This window comes from Haliotis rubra, unplaced genomic scaffold (genome assembly GCF_003918875.1).
Source record: "Haliotis rubra isolate DU_JTF1 unplaced genomic scaffold, ASM391887v1 Scf224, whole genome shotgun sequence".
In the NCBI taxonomy this organism is placed as follows: Eukaryota; Metazoa; Mollusca; class Gastropoda; order Lepetellida; family Haliotidae; genus Haliotis; species Haliotis rubra.
In genome coordinates this window covers 820,706-837,276 of record NW_025766270.1, presented here as the reverse complement: position 1 = coordinate 837,276, position 16,571 = coordinate 820,706, and the positions used below count along the sequence as shown (strand labels likewise).

Sequence of the window (16,571 nt, the reverse complement as noted above, 5' to 3'; positions counted from 1 at the left end):
TATGCTGTTCTGACGTCGTGAGTCAGTTTAGATTTACGCCGCACTCAGCAGTATTCCAGCTATATGTCCAGTGATCAACAGCATGAACATCGATCTACGCAATTGGGATACGATGACATGTGTCAACCAAGTCAGCGAGCCTGACCAACCGATGCCCTTAGTCGCCTCTTACGACAAGCATGGGTTACTGAAGATCAATTCTAACGCCACAATGTCATATCCTGTCAACCATCTCGCTGTGATGACATCAAAACGTCATATACTGTACACTGTACTCCTTGTTGTGATGACGTCGGGAATCCTGTGTTGTCAGTGGTGCTACGCTTTACGATGACATTGAAATGTCAAGCCAGTCTGTTCTTCTAAATGGGTATTTTAAGTACAGATACTTTAAAAAGACAGGCATTTATTCAAGGAATTAAAATATATTTATGTCGAAAGCATTCTGCAATCAATCAGGTTACCTAATCCTAAGCTGATTTCCCCTGTAAATCCTCCATTAAGAGAAAACTTATGTATTCATTTGACACTGCGCCAATATTGTATTAAAGACTGTTAAAAATGTAGCTTTCGGCTCAACATCATTAACAGAATAACGTGATGTTAACAAAACATCTGCAACATTTGTTTTGTTTCAAAGCGTTAGGCAAGAACTGAATGCCGGGAGTTATTTGTGTAGAAACAAAGAGTGTACGAACGGCGAAAGCAGCATTGTTTAAAAGGAAGGATACATTTGGGGATTGCACTTTAACATTGCTAGTCGTTTATATTTTGCTGAAAATATCACTATATTTATTAGTAACTGTGCTGTAATCCCTTTCCACTATAAGTATCCCCGATTATCTTTAAGCTTCCAAAAGCAGAAAATTAATACATATAGTATTCAGAATTTATAAAAAGACAAGCGCGTGCGTTGGATTGGGTTTCGGTGAGGTGCGAGTGAGTGAATGAGTTGTTTTACGCCGCAATCAGCAATATTCCAGCTACATGGCGGCGGTCAGTAAATAATCGAGTCTGGACCAGACAATCCAGTGATCAACAGCATGAACATCGATCTGCGCAATTGGGAACCGATGACATGTGTCAGCGGGCCTGACCACCCGATCCCGTTAGTCGCCTCTTACGACAAGCATGGGTTACTAAAGATCAACATTCTAACCCGGACCTTCACGGGTCCGTGAGGTGCGATTATTGTGTGGTAGGTGTTAAGTGTGTGCTTAAATGTTTAAATGTAAAACGTGAAACGATACTGTATGAACATTACAAGATAGTTATTCTTAGAAAAAAGCCTCACAGTGCAAATAAAAATAATTATGCAAAGAAATGATCATGCATGGCTGAAAATGAACTTGACACACATAGGATTAACTATTCAGTTCGAAATGACGACATCCAAATTACATGGGTTCATTGTATTCGGTGTGTCAAATAAAACATTCCAATAAAACGATGCCAGTTTCTAATTAGTTGTGTTTTGGTCTTTGGCGTCCATAAATATAGCATGTTTGTTTTAACAATTTTGAGAGGCAAATGTATTTAAGATCGCAAATAAACAGGCACACAGATAAACAATGTAATGCTTCCGACTGAGCATATCAGCAAAGTTTACCAACTCGCTTAACGCTGATGCGAGATGCTTGCACTGCTTTTTTACCAGAGCTGACACGAAGCTACCATGTATCTTCCAACATGCTGTATTTGTTTTTCGGGTAACACGATTTACTTTTGCAGCAATGTGGCAAAGATCACAGGGAGATAGCTACTGTCTTTTCCGCTTGCATTTATTCCCCCGAAACAGTGCTTGATAATGTATTGGATCTACTTTGTTACACGAAGCACTATTAGCATTCCATTTTCAGGAAAAAAGGTATTCAGCCCTAAAATATTAAATTTCTTGTCCGTAAACCAAGCAGACTATTCAGGGACGCACATAAAATGATTTTAGTACACCTTTGGAGGGGAATTAGAGTTGTAAATACATTTTCGTCGTGTTTAGAATTAGATTCAAACAGAAACATAAACATTCCTATTGTTGTACAAAAGGAAAACAAACTGTAAGCCAATCTAACTTTGGCCCCGGTGGATTTACTGTTAAGGCATTTAAATACCATCTCAAACATGCCTTCACACGACTTGTAGTGGCGGAAGTAGAATGTGGTCACATGTCAAAACTAACCAATCAAAATGTTGGAGAAGTTCTGTCATGGCGGCAAAGTGGTGTACTGCTTCCTGTAAAATGCAACTCCTGTAGAGGTTCTTCATGCTTTATTGGGATTAATTGACACTTTTTGAGCTGTCATGAAACTGGGCAGTCTAGTTGTCCAGCAACTGGAGGAGGAGGTTTGTATGCAACACAATATGTGCTAGGATTAAAACTTTTAAGGCCATGATGCAGTTCGATACGCACATCGCCGTGACTAAGCTGTCTGCTTCAACTTGTAGGTCGACTTTATTGCTCTAACCGTGATGGTGACTCGTGGCACTTCCGATGTAAATGTTATTTGTGTAGATGATTAACACTCATATTTGTAACAATGCAAAATTATCGAAACTGTGTTTATTGCAACTGTCATTTGACACTTTTGACTCTTTTGACTTTTTTGACAGTTTCGTACCCTCTTGTGTGTGTGTACAATATACTACTATTAATGTGTTCATCCGAATGTGATGGATCGTGAATTTACGTGATAGTCATATTGATATGGTATATGTGAACGATCTGATTTGTTTTATAGCAAACATTCATGTCAATATATTAGATGAATGTCATAATGGCAGCCACACCCATCAAGTAAAGAATTATCTGTTTTCGTGACGAGGTTCATATCAGGTAGTTTGAAACTATATAACGATATTTTCTGTTGTCACCAAATATTACAACTACATGGAGAGCACATTGCTCACCATAGTTGATGAGACGGGGCGGTGGAGTAGCCTAGTGGTTAAAGCGTTGGCTCGTCACGTCGAAGACCCGGGTTTGAATCCCCACATGGGTACAATGTGTGAAGCCCATTTCTGGTGTCCCCTGTCATGATGTTGCTGGAATATTGCTAAAAGCGGCATAAAACCAATTTCAGTCAGTCAGTTGATGAGGTGGTTATGCTGAGTTTTCTTTAGTGGGTTGCGTGTCATCTTACCCAAACAGTTAGGGTGTTGGTCTAATGTCAACCACTGGTTTGTCAGATCCAGACCCAGTTATTGACAACCATTTTGTTCATCTATGCAACTAAGATGAAAGTAATGTTTATCAAATGTATGATATGTTTGTGAAATGTATGGCAGATAAAGCATACATAGTTTATTAAATACTTTGAGGGAACTAATGATGAGTAGCTGATGAGAACTGGAAGTGCCTGATATACAATGTACTAATGAGTACAGAGAATGTTTCAGTTGCAAAGTATAAATAAATAATTATTAGTAACAGCCTTGAAAAGTTAGGTCTTTTGAAGGTTAACCATGATACAATTCCGGTATTTTTCCCCACGGTATTTGACAACAATAAAGGACAGCAAAAGAAAATTCTTCACGGTTAGTGACATAAAAGAAAAATTAAAGATAAAGTTATGGACCTTATAAGCAAATTTAACTTGGTCGGGGGATGTCCCACCACCTATGTAATAGCAAGTACAAGTTCACAGGTCATTAGTTGTTTCATTCCATATCAATCTACTGTAATAGAAACACTCAAATAGTGACATAATCAATTTTTCGAGGTTACAGTATGATATAAATATATATATTATTTCTCGAATGGCATGAGAAATTCTAAATGGCGATAACTGTTATAGTTAATGTGAGAAAACATCTATTTATACTGCCGTGATTCCCTCTTGCTGCATTATATAAAAACATGATCGGTGGCAGTGAACAGGCTGAACACATTGGTGAATAGCTAATTAGGTATCGTAATTAATTCTGTTTCATTAAGTTAACGAACTGTGGAGTAATTTTGTAAATACCGCTAAAATATGGCGCTAACTGTTTGGTAGCCAGTAGGGCTGTAATGACTGACTAAGATGTACATGAGTGTTGTGCAACCTCCCTTGTTCCTCTGTATTGTCAGAAGTTAGTTTGTACTATGACTGAGTCATTAAGTCTGGTAAGCAAGTTGTTGGTCGTCATTGATGTAATCCGTTTCTACATTTCAGTCATGACATAGTACTTACTTTGTGATGAAAACAAACACACTTTTTATTTATTATGGATTTATAGTAGTCTTATGTCCAAGCTGTTGATAGATTGAGCATATTGTGTCAGGACACAGTGTTTAGTTCAGTATTACTCACCTAGTGCTCTTGAAATTTAGTTGTTAGTATAAAACTAGTAGAATCATCACTACAAAGGTCCATAACATGATAAAGTTTTCCTGTCACTTTTCACTAATCTCAGGACTAGTGTACTTGTGCCTAGTGGGATCTGTGCTTGTGTTGAGAATGAATATGAGTACATTCTAACTTATGAAGAAACGTACATGATTTTTTGGCATTTATATGAGCAATTTGTGAATGGAAATAGCTAAATATGATAGAAAATTAGCAAATATCACTTGTTAAACATCATATTCCAATGGCATGTTCAAAGAAAACTGAATCGTGTGAAGTTTGTATTTTTCCGCTTTCCAACCAAATGTTCAGATCAATCATTGGACCATTGCCAGACACACCATGGATACATGTAGTTTGTAAAGCTGTAGAACATACAAACAACTTCCTCATTTGAACATGTTGAAATGATTTCCTGTATCTTGTAAACTGTTATCTTCTCTTATCCTGACTCAGTGATCTTTTGCTTATCTCCCTTTCCTTTTCGCATGGTAGTGGAACACTTGAATCCCTTGAAGTTCCCGAAGCGGACGTAAACATACACTCACCCACGAGTTACCTTCCTTTTGCCCTTTTCCCTCACAAACAGTCATGTGACCAGCCTTACTTGTCACTCTCTCTGTCACTGGAGTCCCTTATACGGCATTATATCCTTTTTATTTAGGTTCTATTCTTCAAAATTACGCTATATATGGATTTGGCAATAACTACTATGTATTATATGTACAAATTTTGTAAAAATTATTTTATTTGTGTCTTTATTTCATCGTTATGTAACTTTGTTTACATTTCATGAAATCTTGCAGTGTTTTCAGGCACAGGTTATCCGTGGCTGATCCTCACCCCCAGTGCCCTTCGTGCATAAAACCATGTTCTTCCAGCTTGCGCTGTACTTATTGTGTTGATTTATCAAATCTTCAATTTAATCAATATTTGTCTTATATCTATTGACATGCCATGGATCGGGTGAGGAAGTCATCTCAAGTCACGTCTGATAAAACAGGAGATCAGCCTTCGAACCGTATGTTGTTTGCTACTGCTGAAATTCATAATACTGGTGCTATGTTTAGTGCGTTACAGGGGCAGTCTGCTGGTAAGGGGGCCAAGAAGAGATCGGCTACAACGCAGTTGACTCCGTCTATCCAAGGTACCCTCTAACCTATCCATTTACAAAGGCGCCTGAATGGGATGATAACATAAAGTTAGTCAACGACTCCCGAAACAAGATGTATAAAGTGGAAGGTAAAAAGTTATCTCAACTTGATACTGCTACAAGGAGATCCTTCTTCGAGTTGGCCTGGTCCAGATCTATCAATGAAGCATTGATCAATAAATTCCAGAACTCAAGTTCGGAAGAGGATAGAATGATATATTCGGCCCCCATAACACAGAAGGACCAATACTTTTTTTATCGGACCATCTGGCATCTATATATGCAGGTCTCACTTTACTACGCAGACAAGGGCTACTTGCATCCTGTTCATTGAGTGATAGATTCACCCAACCACTACTGAGAGCTCCATGGGAGGCGCCTACTGTCTTTGGAGGACAAATAGAGGATCTCGCTAAATAAGCTATGCACGACTCTAGAGATGTTATGATCATAAAATCCATAGATACTCTGGCCAACATCATCCGTCATACTTCGCAAAAGTATAACAGCAAGTCCAAATATTCTGGCCTACAGAAGGCAAAGGAGAAGAAGTACCCCAACTCAGAGGCGGCAAAGGATCTTTTCGTCGCCCATCCGAAAATTACAGAGGAAACTCAGGGAGAGGCCGCACTCCCAATGGATCCAGAGGAACTAGACGTTGATATCAAGGTTCGGAACGACTGGAGTCTTCCACCCCCCAGCCATTCCTGTAAAACTGTCGACAGTGGGTGGACGTCTACAAAGGTACTGGAAGAATTGGGGAATACTAGAGGACTACTACGTCTCCCAAGTACTACGAGAAGGATACAGAGTACAACTCAAGGCCACACCTCCGCTTCCCCTCAGCCCGATGGTCTTCGACTATGCAGGGATAAATCTACCCCCGCGTCCCACGTCTCTGACGCAATAAATTCTGACAGGACTCATATTTTTTTTACATGTGCGTCCTCCTGGACGCAAGCTTTTGATGAAACACTAATGTTTATTTTTGTGGAGAGGCAATATCAAAGTATACATGGCGAAATCTTCGTAGATTAACTTCCATTCTCAAATAATTGATGTGAGCTAATAAATACACATTATTTTTAAAATGATCGCAGCTTTCATTCGTCATGATATTAAGTTCATTTCCGTGTTTCCAAAAATAGACATCTAGGTCACACCAAGGGAGATAAGCGGTATGCAAATGAGATCCCAAGATTCATTGCTCGAGCATGTGCAAAACTACTAACCTAGTTTTTACACTCTATAAATAGACACAAACACGCTAAGGGAGGTAAGCGATATGCAAATGAGGTTTTTCAAGACAAACTGATTGGTCAGTGAACATTTTGACCCTGAATCCAATTGTGTGAAGACAAAATCTGAGTTCTCAGTACCAGTTAGAGAAAAGCAGGAAGCTTTAGTCAGTAGCTGAACAACTGTAATTTGAAAGTGAAAGTGACATTTGAGAGGGTTAAAGTTCTGCTGAAATAGAATGTCATTCTGAATCTCAAGTCCAGGAAAAGTAATCATATAAATGAATCATTTCATTTATAATTATGATGACATTTATGATATAATTCGTTCAATGTTAATAGTTGAAGTAAGACAGTTACTATTTGTGTTCATACTTGTTAAAGTGGCTTCCAGTTGGCATATTTCTTTTGATGTAATTTGTTTTTGAATCACTGAACAGAGTGAAGAAATAAAACAAAACTTTGGTTGGAATTGTAGAACTTTATTCACAAAATATTACAGTGAAATTACATGGGTCTGGCTAGTAACTTTTTTATTTTTCTAGTAAAAGAAAACATTTGCTTGTTAAAGGTCATGTAGAGCCCTGCTGTTATTTTTATAATATAGCAGTCGACATGCCGCCCAGATAGATACTGAAAATGGTATGACACAAGATGCTAAATGCAGAAATTTTTAAAATATAACTTTGACCAGACATCTCATCATAATGATAATAAACTGTCCGTTCAGGCTCCAGAACTTTGTGATGATTTCCAGGTTGCAACTGCACGTATGTATGAGAAACAAGACAAAGCAGCTGTCGCCTTGATGAAATCTGTTCTTTGGTTAGCTTGTGAACACATCCCACCGACAAAGTTTAAACGTTTTGTTGACTTTTTATATGAATTTGAAAAAGAAGACATTGAAATTCTCAAGGAAGGTAAAATCAACTATGATTCTCCAACCACTGCCAGTGATCTGTTAACATCTGTGTCTGATGTGATAGGGTATGAACTACAAGTTAAAATGGAAGAGTCTCCATTTGTTATGATTTAGGTACTACCATAATATCCCAGACCGGTCAGACTCACCTGTGCAACCTATAGTAACAATAAACCAGTTTGAATAATATTTGTGGCATTAATTTTTGTTAGGGACTCAGGCAGTTGAATTTGTAGATTTATCACTGCTATGCAGAGGAACAGGCAGACAAACTACAAGAAGCCATCGACTCACTACTTATGAAGGAGGCGGTAGAGATAATAGATCAGCAGCATCTCACTCCAGGCTTCTATTCCCTAAATTTTTCTAGTACCCAAGAAGAACTCCAAGGAGAAGTTCAGACTGATTTACAACATGCGCAAATTCAACAAAGACTATCTACTGAAACCAGAGAGGTTCAGAATGATCCACCTACCTCAACTCAGACTACTCGTCCGTCCAGCAGATTACATGGCCAGCATAGACCTGCATGATGCGTACCTACACATCCCCATACATCCGGAATCAAGCAAGTATCTACGATTCCTATTCAGAGGGCAGCACTTCCAATGGAACGTCCTACCGTTTGGAATATCTTCGTCTCCGTGGCTATTCACACGAGTAACCAAGCCTATAGTCGCATATCTACATCATCGAGGTCTACGCAATGCCTTCTACTTGGACGACGGCATTCAGGTTTACCAAGATGCCAGTCAACTCAGACTACAGCTGAACTTCACGATCAAGTTGCTCACTCAACTAGGATGGCTGTTGAACCTTATGAAGTCAGAGTTGGAACCAAAACAAGATCTGCTATTTCTGGGGATAAGGTTTATCACAACAGAGAATCGTATTGTCGTCCCAGAAGATCGTTGGGTCAAGATACAAGCCATGATTCCACCAGCAGTCATCTCTCCGTTAACACTACGATCATGGCAAGTTCTACTCGGTCTAATAACCTCGGCGCAGGACTTGACTCACACAGGAAGGTTACAACTAAGACCGCTGCTGATAAAACATCTAGACAGCGTCGACCCTATCTTGCTGCCAGACAACCTCAAGAGGTATCTACTGTGGTGCACGCACAGGTCGAACGTTTGTGGAGGGACCTATTGACAAGAGCCGGCCTTCGACACACATCTCTACCCAGACGCTTCGATGCAGGGCTGGGGTGCGCATCTCAACAATCAAGTTGCATCAGGAAGGTGGTCCAAAATAGACCAGCATCTTCACATCAATCTGCTGGAGATGAAAGCCGTGATCAACGCCTCACAACTGTGGTCGAGCTCGCTGAACAACAGAATGCTGATGGTCCACACGGACAACTCTACAGTGGCATTCTCCATAAATCGGCAAGGATCCACAAGGTCTCCAAGCCTGCTACAGCTCACATTCCAGTTGTTCCACATCACGGAGGAAGCAGACATCTGGATAAAGGCTTGTCACGTACCTGGAGCCAAGAACGTACTTGCAGATGCTCTCTCCCGACCACTGCACCCGTCACCTACGGAATGGATGCTCCATCCAGAAGCGTTCCGGCTCATCATAAGGGAAAAAGGATCCCCTTGCATAGACCTGTTTGCCACGAGGTTCAACAAGCAACTACAGACGTTTGTCTCACCAGTTCCAGATCCTCAAGCCTGGGCAACAGATGCACTGAGCATATCTTGGGAAGGACTAAACGCTTACGCGTTTCCACCCCTGATATTACTTCCAGAAGAACTGTTGAAGATCAAACAGACACAGGTGCTACAACTGACTTTGGTTGCGCCATACTGGCCAGCGAGAGTATGGTTCCTAGACCTAATAGAAGATCTAGGAAGTCCAGCAATCAAGTTACCAGATTGGCCGAACCTACTCGTATATCCGCACACCAAGTCCACGGGAACCCGACACTGTTCCAGCTACACGTGTGGACCGTATCAAAACATGTTTGAAGAAAAGAGGATACTCTGCCAGGGCAGCCAAGGCAGTAACGCTAGCGCTACGCAGATCTACTTCTAACCTGTATGATGACAAATGGCTGAAGTCTGAGACTTATGCAAGGCGGAAAGGCTTCACTGCGATGAAAGCTACTCATCCTCAAGTGGTGGAATATCTGTGTCATCTTAGACAGACCAGACATCTGAAAGGTTCGACATTATCTACATACCTCACCGCCAGTAGTACAGTGATTACCATGAAAACAGGCATCAAGTTCAGAGCTCCAGCCTGGGATCTGAATGTAATTCTACGTCATCTTACGAGTGATGCCTACGAACCTCTAGACCAGACTACACTCGAGCTGCTGACACAGAAGACTCTGTTCCTGCTTGCGCTAGCCACGGCAGCTCGAATATCAGAGATACTTGCGCTGGACTTTGGTCGAACCAGATTTCGACACAGGGCAACATGCTGCAGTTCATCTAGGACTTAGATGGGACTTCATTGCCAAGAACCAACTACCTGGTCAGCCAGATAGACAGTTCCACGTACCAGCGCTATCTACAATCCTCGGCCCAGAGGATATAGAAGACCTATCTTTGTGTCCGGTCAGAGCCCTGAAGATATATCTTCAAAAGACTGAGACAAGGAGACAAAAATTCGAGTGCCTGTTCATCCCATTATCAACAGAGACATCAGCAGAAGTCTCAAGAACGACGATATCGTTCTGGATGAGAGCCGTCATATTGAGAGCCTATAAAGCAGCAGGACTAGAACCTCCTAGAGCTTCCAACCCACATGAAGTCAGAGCACTGGCGTCAACACTAGCTCTGCACGGAAATTGCTCTATACCAGCAATTATGGAGGGCTGCTTTTGGTAGTCGGACACGGTGTTTGCCAACCACTACCGCTGAGACATAGCCACTGAAGACGTCTCAGGCATTCACCAATTTAGGCCTCTAGTTGTAGCACAGCAACTAACGGTTCCTCAAAGGCGCTGAGTTGGAAAATCTCACCCTTTATCACGTTGACTTGTTGATAACTTTTACTAAGGAAAAAGTATTAGTTTGAAAGTCCATGCGCACAGTCTAGGACAGGCTAGCATGAGTGATTAAAGATCCTGTACTGGTAAAGATCTTACCTGTACGTGAAGCAGGGCTCCAGATAAATTTTCAACATCAGGCGTACATACTCCTTATTTTTTCGATATAGGAGTACTGGAAAAACTTAAGAGTACATTTAGAGTACTGAATGGAATTTAATGGAGTATCAGTAATCTTGCGTTTCGTTTCATATATGCACCACATCATTGCTAGGCTTGTGTAAACAGGTCAATAAACAATAAAACAATACTTTTTCAGATAAATACGTCTGTAAATGATGTCAAGACCGTACACCATTGTTGTGGAGCGGGTCGCAACTCTTTTATGATAAAGATCTTATCATAATCTGTGGGTTGTTATGAGATATCTAGTAATAAGAAGATACTAGTTTATCTGTAGCCACATGAATCAACATGATTCAACTTGTCTGAGACTGAAGTAAGACAAGGAAGTGGTCCCCCTGAGTTATAACGGAAGTTGGAAGAAAAGGATCAAGGAAATGCCGTTTCGCAGTTCCCATGTGGGGGATACAGGACGTATCTAAGGACAGCTGATGAATCCACAAAGTGGCTTCACCCACCACCAATCCGTCGGATTCTATAAGCAAAAGATCATGAGTCAGGATAAGAAAAATATTTATTTTTTTTAAGTAAATTTGATATATTTATACTTATCCTGACTCATGACGAGAAGCCCTCCCAACCTCCCCGCTGAAGACACTTTGGATTTCAAAGCAGATCCAAGTGCCTGGACAGAAATTCAGGAGAGAGTGGCAAGTAAGGCTGGTCACATGACTGTTTGCGCGGGAAAAGGGCAAAAGGGAGGTAACTCGTGGGTGAGTGTATGTTTACGTCCGCTTTGGGAACTTCAAGGGATTTAAGTGTTCCACTACCATGCGAAAAGGAAAGGGAGATAAGCAAAAGATCATGAGTCAGGATAAGTATAAAAATATCAATTTTACTTTAAAAATTACATGTTGATAGCAAGGTTGCTAGACATTGTTGTGGTTGTATGTAACAAGCACAGTTTTCCGTGTCAGGACTATTATCTGATAGTGGTAACAGAGGTATTTATGTCAGATTTTCAACTAAGTGCCAGTGGTGTGAACAAGTTTCAGTCAAATATTTTGAATGCCTACTGATGAAGATTGACTTCTTGCAAATGTGCAAAATAGTGTTACTGTACTCATTTACCAAGATCAAAAGTTGGAATATTTCAAAGATGTGTTTTGGCTTGTATTTGATTGTTTGCACAGGATTGAAAAAGCCTGAAATTTGGACATTTTATCGTAAAAAGTCCCAAAATTCATTTTAGCCTTAACAAGGCAGAGATTTGCTCTTAAAAGTCACAATATTTAGCAAAATTTGTCAAATCATCATTTTACAGGAAACAGTATGTAATAAAAATACCTTTGCAGTGACAGTGGGTGTTGATTAGTCTCCTTTGCAAACTAAAACTTTCCCAGTGCAGCGATGTAGCTTACAGTTATTCCACTCTAATGGTCTGTCCCACATTTGTGTATTCACTACTTATGTGTTATTGTGTTTCTATAGTTAATTAAAATTGTTGACTGGGCCTCGAAGCTAAAAAAGGACTTAAATTTAATGGTTGAAAATCTGTATGAAGCCTTTATTCAGGATGCTTGAAATGCACATAAAAAATTAGTCTGTTGTAGTGTGGTCATAGTGGTAGCAGTAAGTGTATTGAGAAATACTGTAAACGTCAGATTGATAAAAATGGTGGTGACCAAGTGAAGTGTTTCTAAAAATATTTAAAAGTTTTGAATGGCCCTTTGTTAGCATGGTTTGTCTGTCACACAGATCCTGAAACAAATATACCCAATATAGCCCATGCAAGTTTAGAATGTGTGGCATGTTAAATTACATTGTTATGCTCTATTTTAATAATTAGATGTTAGTCTTCGGATGGTAATGCATCGAAATCAATGATATGTTGATATAGTTAGTGTAGTAGATAATCGTGAGCCTCTTGTTGCAGTCTCCTCTAGTGCAGGCTATTTTCCATGGGGATCCTGATGAAGTTCGAGCCCTGTTATACAAAAAGGAAGATGTCAACTATCAGGTATGTGGATGCGAACTTAAGTTATGGATAGCCATTAGCCAGCATTCTGTTCTGTCTTACCTGAACTGATCATTAACTTGATTAAGCATTATATTTTCTTTGATTTTCATATTTCCCTTGGTATGTGAACATTGTCTTGCATGAAACCTTTTACACGTTTTAAGGGGTCACTGAAGCTTTTGACTTTGCACCTTGATTGAGTCGCAGGTCGCCAAGTTGTCTGAGCCAACAGAATTGGCTGTGCAGAGTTACCTCTCTTGCCAGAAGCTTGCAATCTTGCATTTAAATCCTTGTTTGCCCCTCTTATGTTTATTGGTTTGTCAGCTTACTTCCCACATCAACTAACACAATGGCCCTGGAATACTGTTCTAAGCAGCGTCAACACAATCTCCCTTAAAGATGACTGATGAAATCTGTTTGAAGTAGTGTTAAACCAATATCACTTGCTCTCATTAGTGTCAGTACTTCAGCTGTTGTATTTGGTTATAGTGCCATGTACATTCACATGCATTACTATTCTTTCGGGTCCTGGTAATGAAAACTGTCATTTTCAGTTGATAGGATGCAGTTATATGACAGTATTGATGCAGAAGCAAATGTAAGCATATATAAGCAAGGGTAGATTCTTACTATGACACATGGTATGTGGTGTACATGTTTTCCTGTCAATACAGGACATTGAGAAAAGAAGTCCCCTCCATGCTGCCTCCTACTGTGGGGAAGCTGAGATTGCGGACATCCTCATCCTGAGTGGTGCCCGAGTCAACACCAAGGACAACAAGTGGCTGACGCCTCTACATCGAGCTTGTTGCTCTCGCAGCGAGGTCAGTAACAGACAGAAAATGTTCTAATCTCATGTACTCAGTATTTGGAATTATTAGGATTCTGGTCATAACAGGCTCCATACTCTTTATCAGAGCTGGCTGGGAAGGGAATTGTGTGACTCTCGGACTCAACTGATTGTGTCAGTGGGTGTTTATGGGATGGATTGCTCCCTATGAGTTCAGTCTCTCACAAGGGTTTTACCTTGACTCACAAACATGGTGGTCCCAGAGACATCCAATTATCAGTTTTAGGGGTCCTTGCAGGCAATGTGAGGGTCCTGTGAAGTAACGGTACAGAGAACTGTACGGTCTGATCATTTCTCTTTTGAGCCTGGATTGAATCATTAATACTATTGACTGATGGGTGATATAATGCACATTACTGCTCTGAAAGAAAAAACCAAGTGCTTAGAAAAATCATAGATGTGTCGTCGGTACAATGAATAATATTGTGCATCTCTCATGATGGAGTGAATTGTTTTTCTGCGTCAATTCCTGCATGTATTTGTACTTTGGGCGTCGCGTAAAACCCAGGTCTTTGGCTGGTTTATGGTTAAGGGAACTCATTTACTATTGAAAATAGTGTTTACTTTGGTTATCCTAACAGAAAAAGTAATCACACCATTTTTTCTGAGGTTACCCATTGTAAATTGGATATACAGTAAACGTGTACGAAAGGGATCAAGAACTACCTGAAGATTAACATATTCCAAGAGAAAGATCTATGTGTACATTCTCTGCATAGACATTGAAGTAACGTTCAGCTAAGACATTTATACAAAACATAGAGAACTGTTTTGACTGTGATGTTAAGTTGATGATGTATTGGAAGGAAACTGTGGAGACGTTGCTGAAGCACCAGGCTGATGTGAATGCCCGCGACAAGAACTGGCAGACCCCGCTACATGTGGCTGGGGCCAACAATGCTGTGAAGTGTGCCGAGTATATCATCCCACTCCTCACCAACGTCAACGTGTCGGACCGAGCTGACGCACAAGTCTCCATCATGCAGCATTCAATGGGCATAAGGAGGTATGTATAGTGATTAAACAGAAATGAAGTACTTCTACAGGGCCTGACAAATACTGCATATGATCGTAGATAAGCCAGTCTCATAGATAAGCCAACGTCCTCTAGGCAGGAGACCTATTGTAATCGTTCGGATTATTATTATTGTTATTATTTATTATTCTGCCGATTTTTGTACCAAACATAACTCCTAAACCAATGCTCCGAATCGCTTACAAAAAATCACACAGATGCGCACCGAGGTGTAGATATTCCCCTTTAAAAATCTCTAGGCTCTTGGCCCAATAACAAAGGGGAGATAATTCAAAATTAATTCCAAAATTTCAACGTTTGACAGCAAATATCTCAAGAACTAATTGTTCCAACACTTCCAAATTTCTTGTACAGATGCACAATCGAATTCCCAACAATTTTGCCTGGACGGGTCAGGTCGCTAAAACGTACCATTTTGCAGTTATTTTTGTTTTCAGTTTTTGGCCATGTTTTTCAGCACTTTTCTGAATAGTTTGCTCCCAAAATGTGCAAATTCTGCACAAAAAGTGCCAGTATGGTAGATGATGTCCTGGTGATTCCAGAACACTAATTGTTTTGAACGTAGACCCAAGAACAACTGAGATACAGCCTTTTAAAGAGGGAACTATTTCTTCTCCGGAACTTCTTAAAAAGGTACATGACCCCCGTGACCCCGGCTGTATTTGGAAGATCCGCTTGCCTGTCAAAACACATGTTCTGGCTCCGTTTGGACGATGATATCTAGCCCTCAGATACAATAGATAGAAAGTAAAGCCAAGGAGACTACATCGTTGCCTGCAACTATATTTTGATCCTTTAGATCAGTATCAAAGTGGTATGTTCCGTACATAAACTGAGGCACCATTATTGGTAAATACAAAATGATGTCTTTTGGATCGTATTATTCTGAGCAAATGCTGTAATGATTGTTTGGTTTCCATAGATGGTGCAGCTCCTGCTAGAGAAGGGAGCCACCATTAATGCGTTTGACAAAAAAGGACCGTCGGGCGATCCACTGGGCAGCTTACATGGGACATGTCGAGGTGGTCAAACTGCTGGTGGATCATGGGGCTGAGCTCAACTGTCGGGATAAGAAGGTAACACTGATCACTCGAAGATCAAAAGCATGTCCATAACTTTGGATAATCTATGTCTTGTTTCAACTGTTAACGTTCGTTTTATATATGTAAAATAGAGAGAGAAGTGGGAAGGAGTGAATGAGCGTGATAGTGGTGCTGACAAACTTTCCATAATGCCTTGCTAAATCAAGTTAGATGCATTACTAGCATCAATTGTATTTTCATAATAAGGAGTGGGTGCTCCAGGATTAATTTGTTCAGAATAAAAAAATTCATTCACGGTTTTGAAAAAAACATGAATAGTTTGTTGGCTATAGCTGGGGGGAAAATATTGATTTTTTTTTAACACTATGAAAATGTTCCTGTGAATGTTTGTGATTATTTGCTCCCCCAGATGTACACGCCGCTGCATGCTGCCTCGGCTAGTGGTCAGGTCAGTGTGGTCAACCTGCTGCTGGACCTGGGAGTTGAAGTTGATGCCGTCAATGGCATCGGCAATATTTCCCTACACGTGGCCTGCCTCAATGGCCAGGATATTGTTGTCAACAAACTCTTGGACAATGGGGCAACTGTCAATGCTGTCAACAACAAAGGAATGGTCAGTTGTATTGTTTTCTTAATGAAAATTTTGTTCCAAACATTTTGTGTTTTTGCTTTTGGTTCATGATCTGTTGCTTATCTCCCTTTCCTCTTCGAATGGTAGTGGAACACTTGAATCCCTTGAAGTTCCCGAAGCAGTCGTAAAAATACACTCACCCACGAATTACCTCCCTTTTGCCCTTTCTCCTGCAAACTGTCATGTGACCAGCCTTACTTGTCACTCTCTCCCTTTTCGCCCAAGT

The 16,571-nt window shown here is 40.4% G+C and overlaps 1 protein-coding gene across 1 annotated transcript in view; it reads left to right on the top strand.

The window, feature by feature from the left end:
* The first annotated feature begins 2,197 nt into the window (after positions 1 to 2,197).
* Positions 2,198 to 16,571, top strand: part of LOC124277596 (serine/threonine-protein phosphatase 6 regulatory ankyrin repeat subunit A-like) — a 54,896-nt gene continuing 40,522 nt past the window's right edge. The window contains 8 exon segments of the mRNA XM_046713319.1: positions 2,198 to 2,340; positions 12,702 to 12,785; positions 13,460 to 13,609; positions 14,442 to 14,595; positions 14,598 to 14,641; positions 15,594 to 15,641; positions 15,643 to 15,747; positions 16,124 to 16,327. Coding sequence (XP_046569275.1) covers positions 2,299 to 2,340; positions 12,702 to 12,785; positions 13,460 to 13,609; positions 14,442 to 14,595; positions 14,598 to 14,641; positions 15,594 to 15,641; positions 15,643 to 15,747; positions 16,124 to 16,327 — 831 coding nt within the window. The 5' untranslated portion in view covers positions 2,198 to 2,298.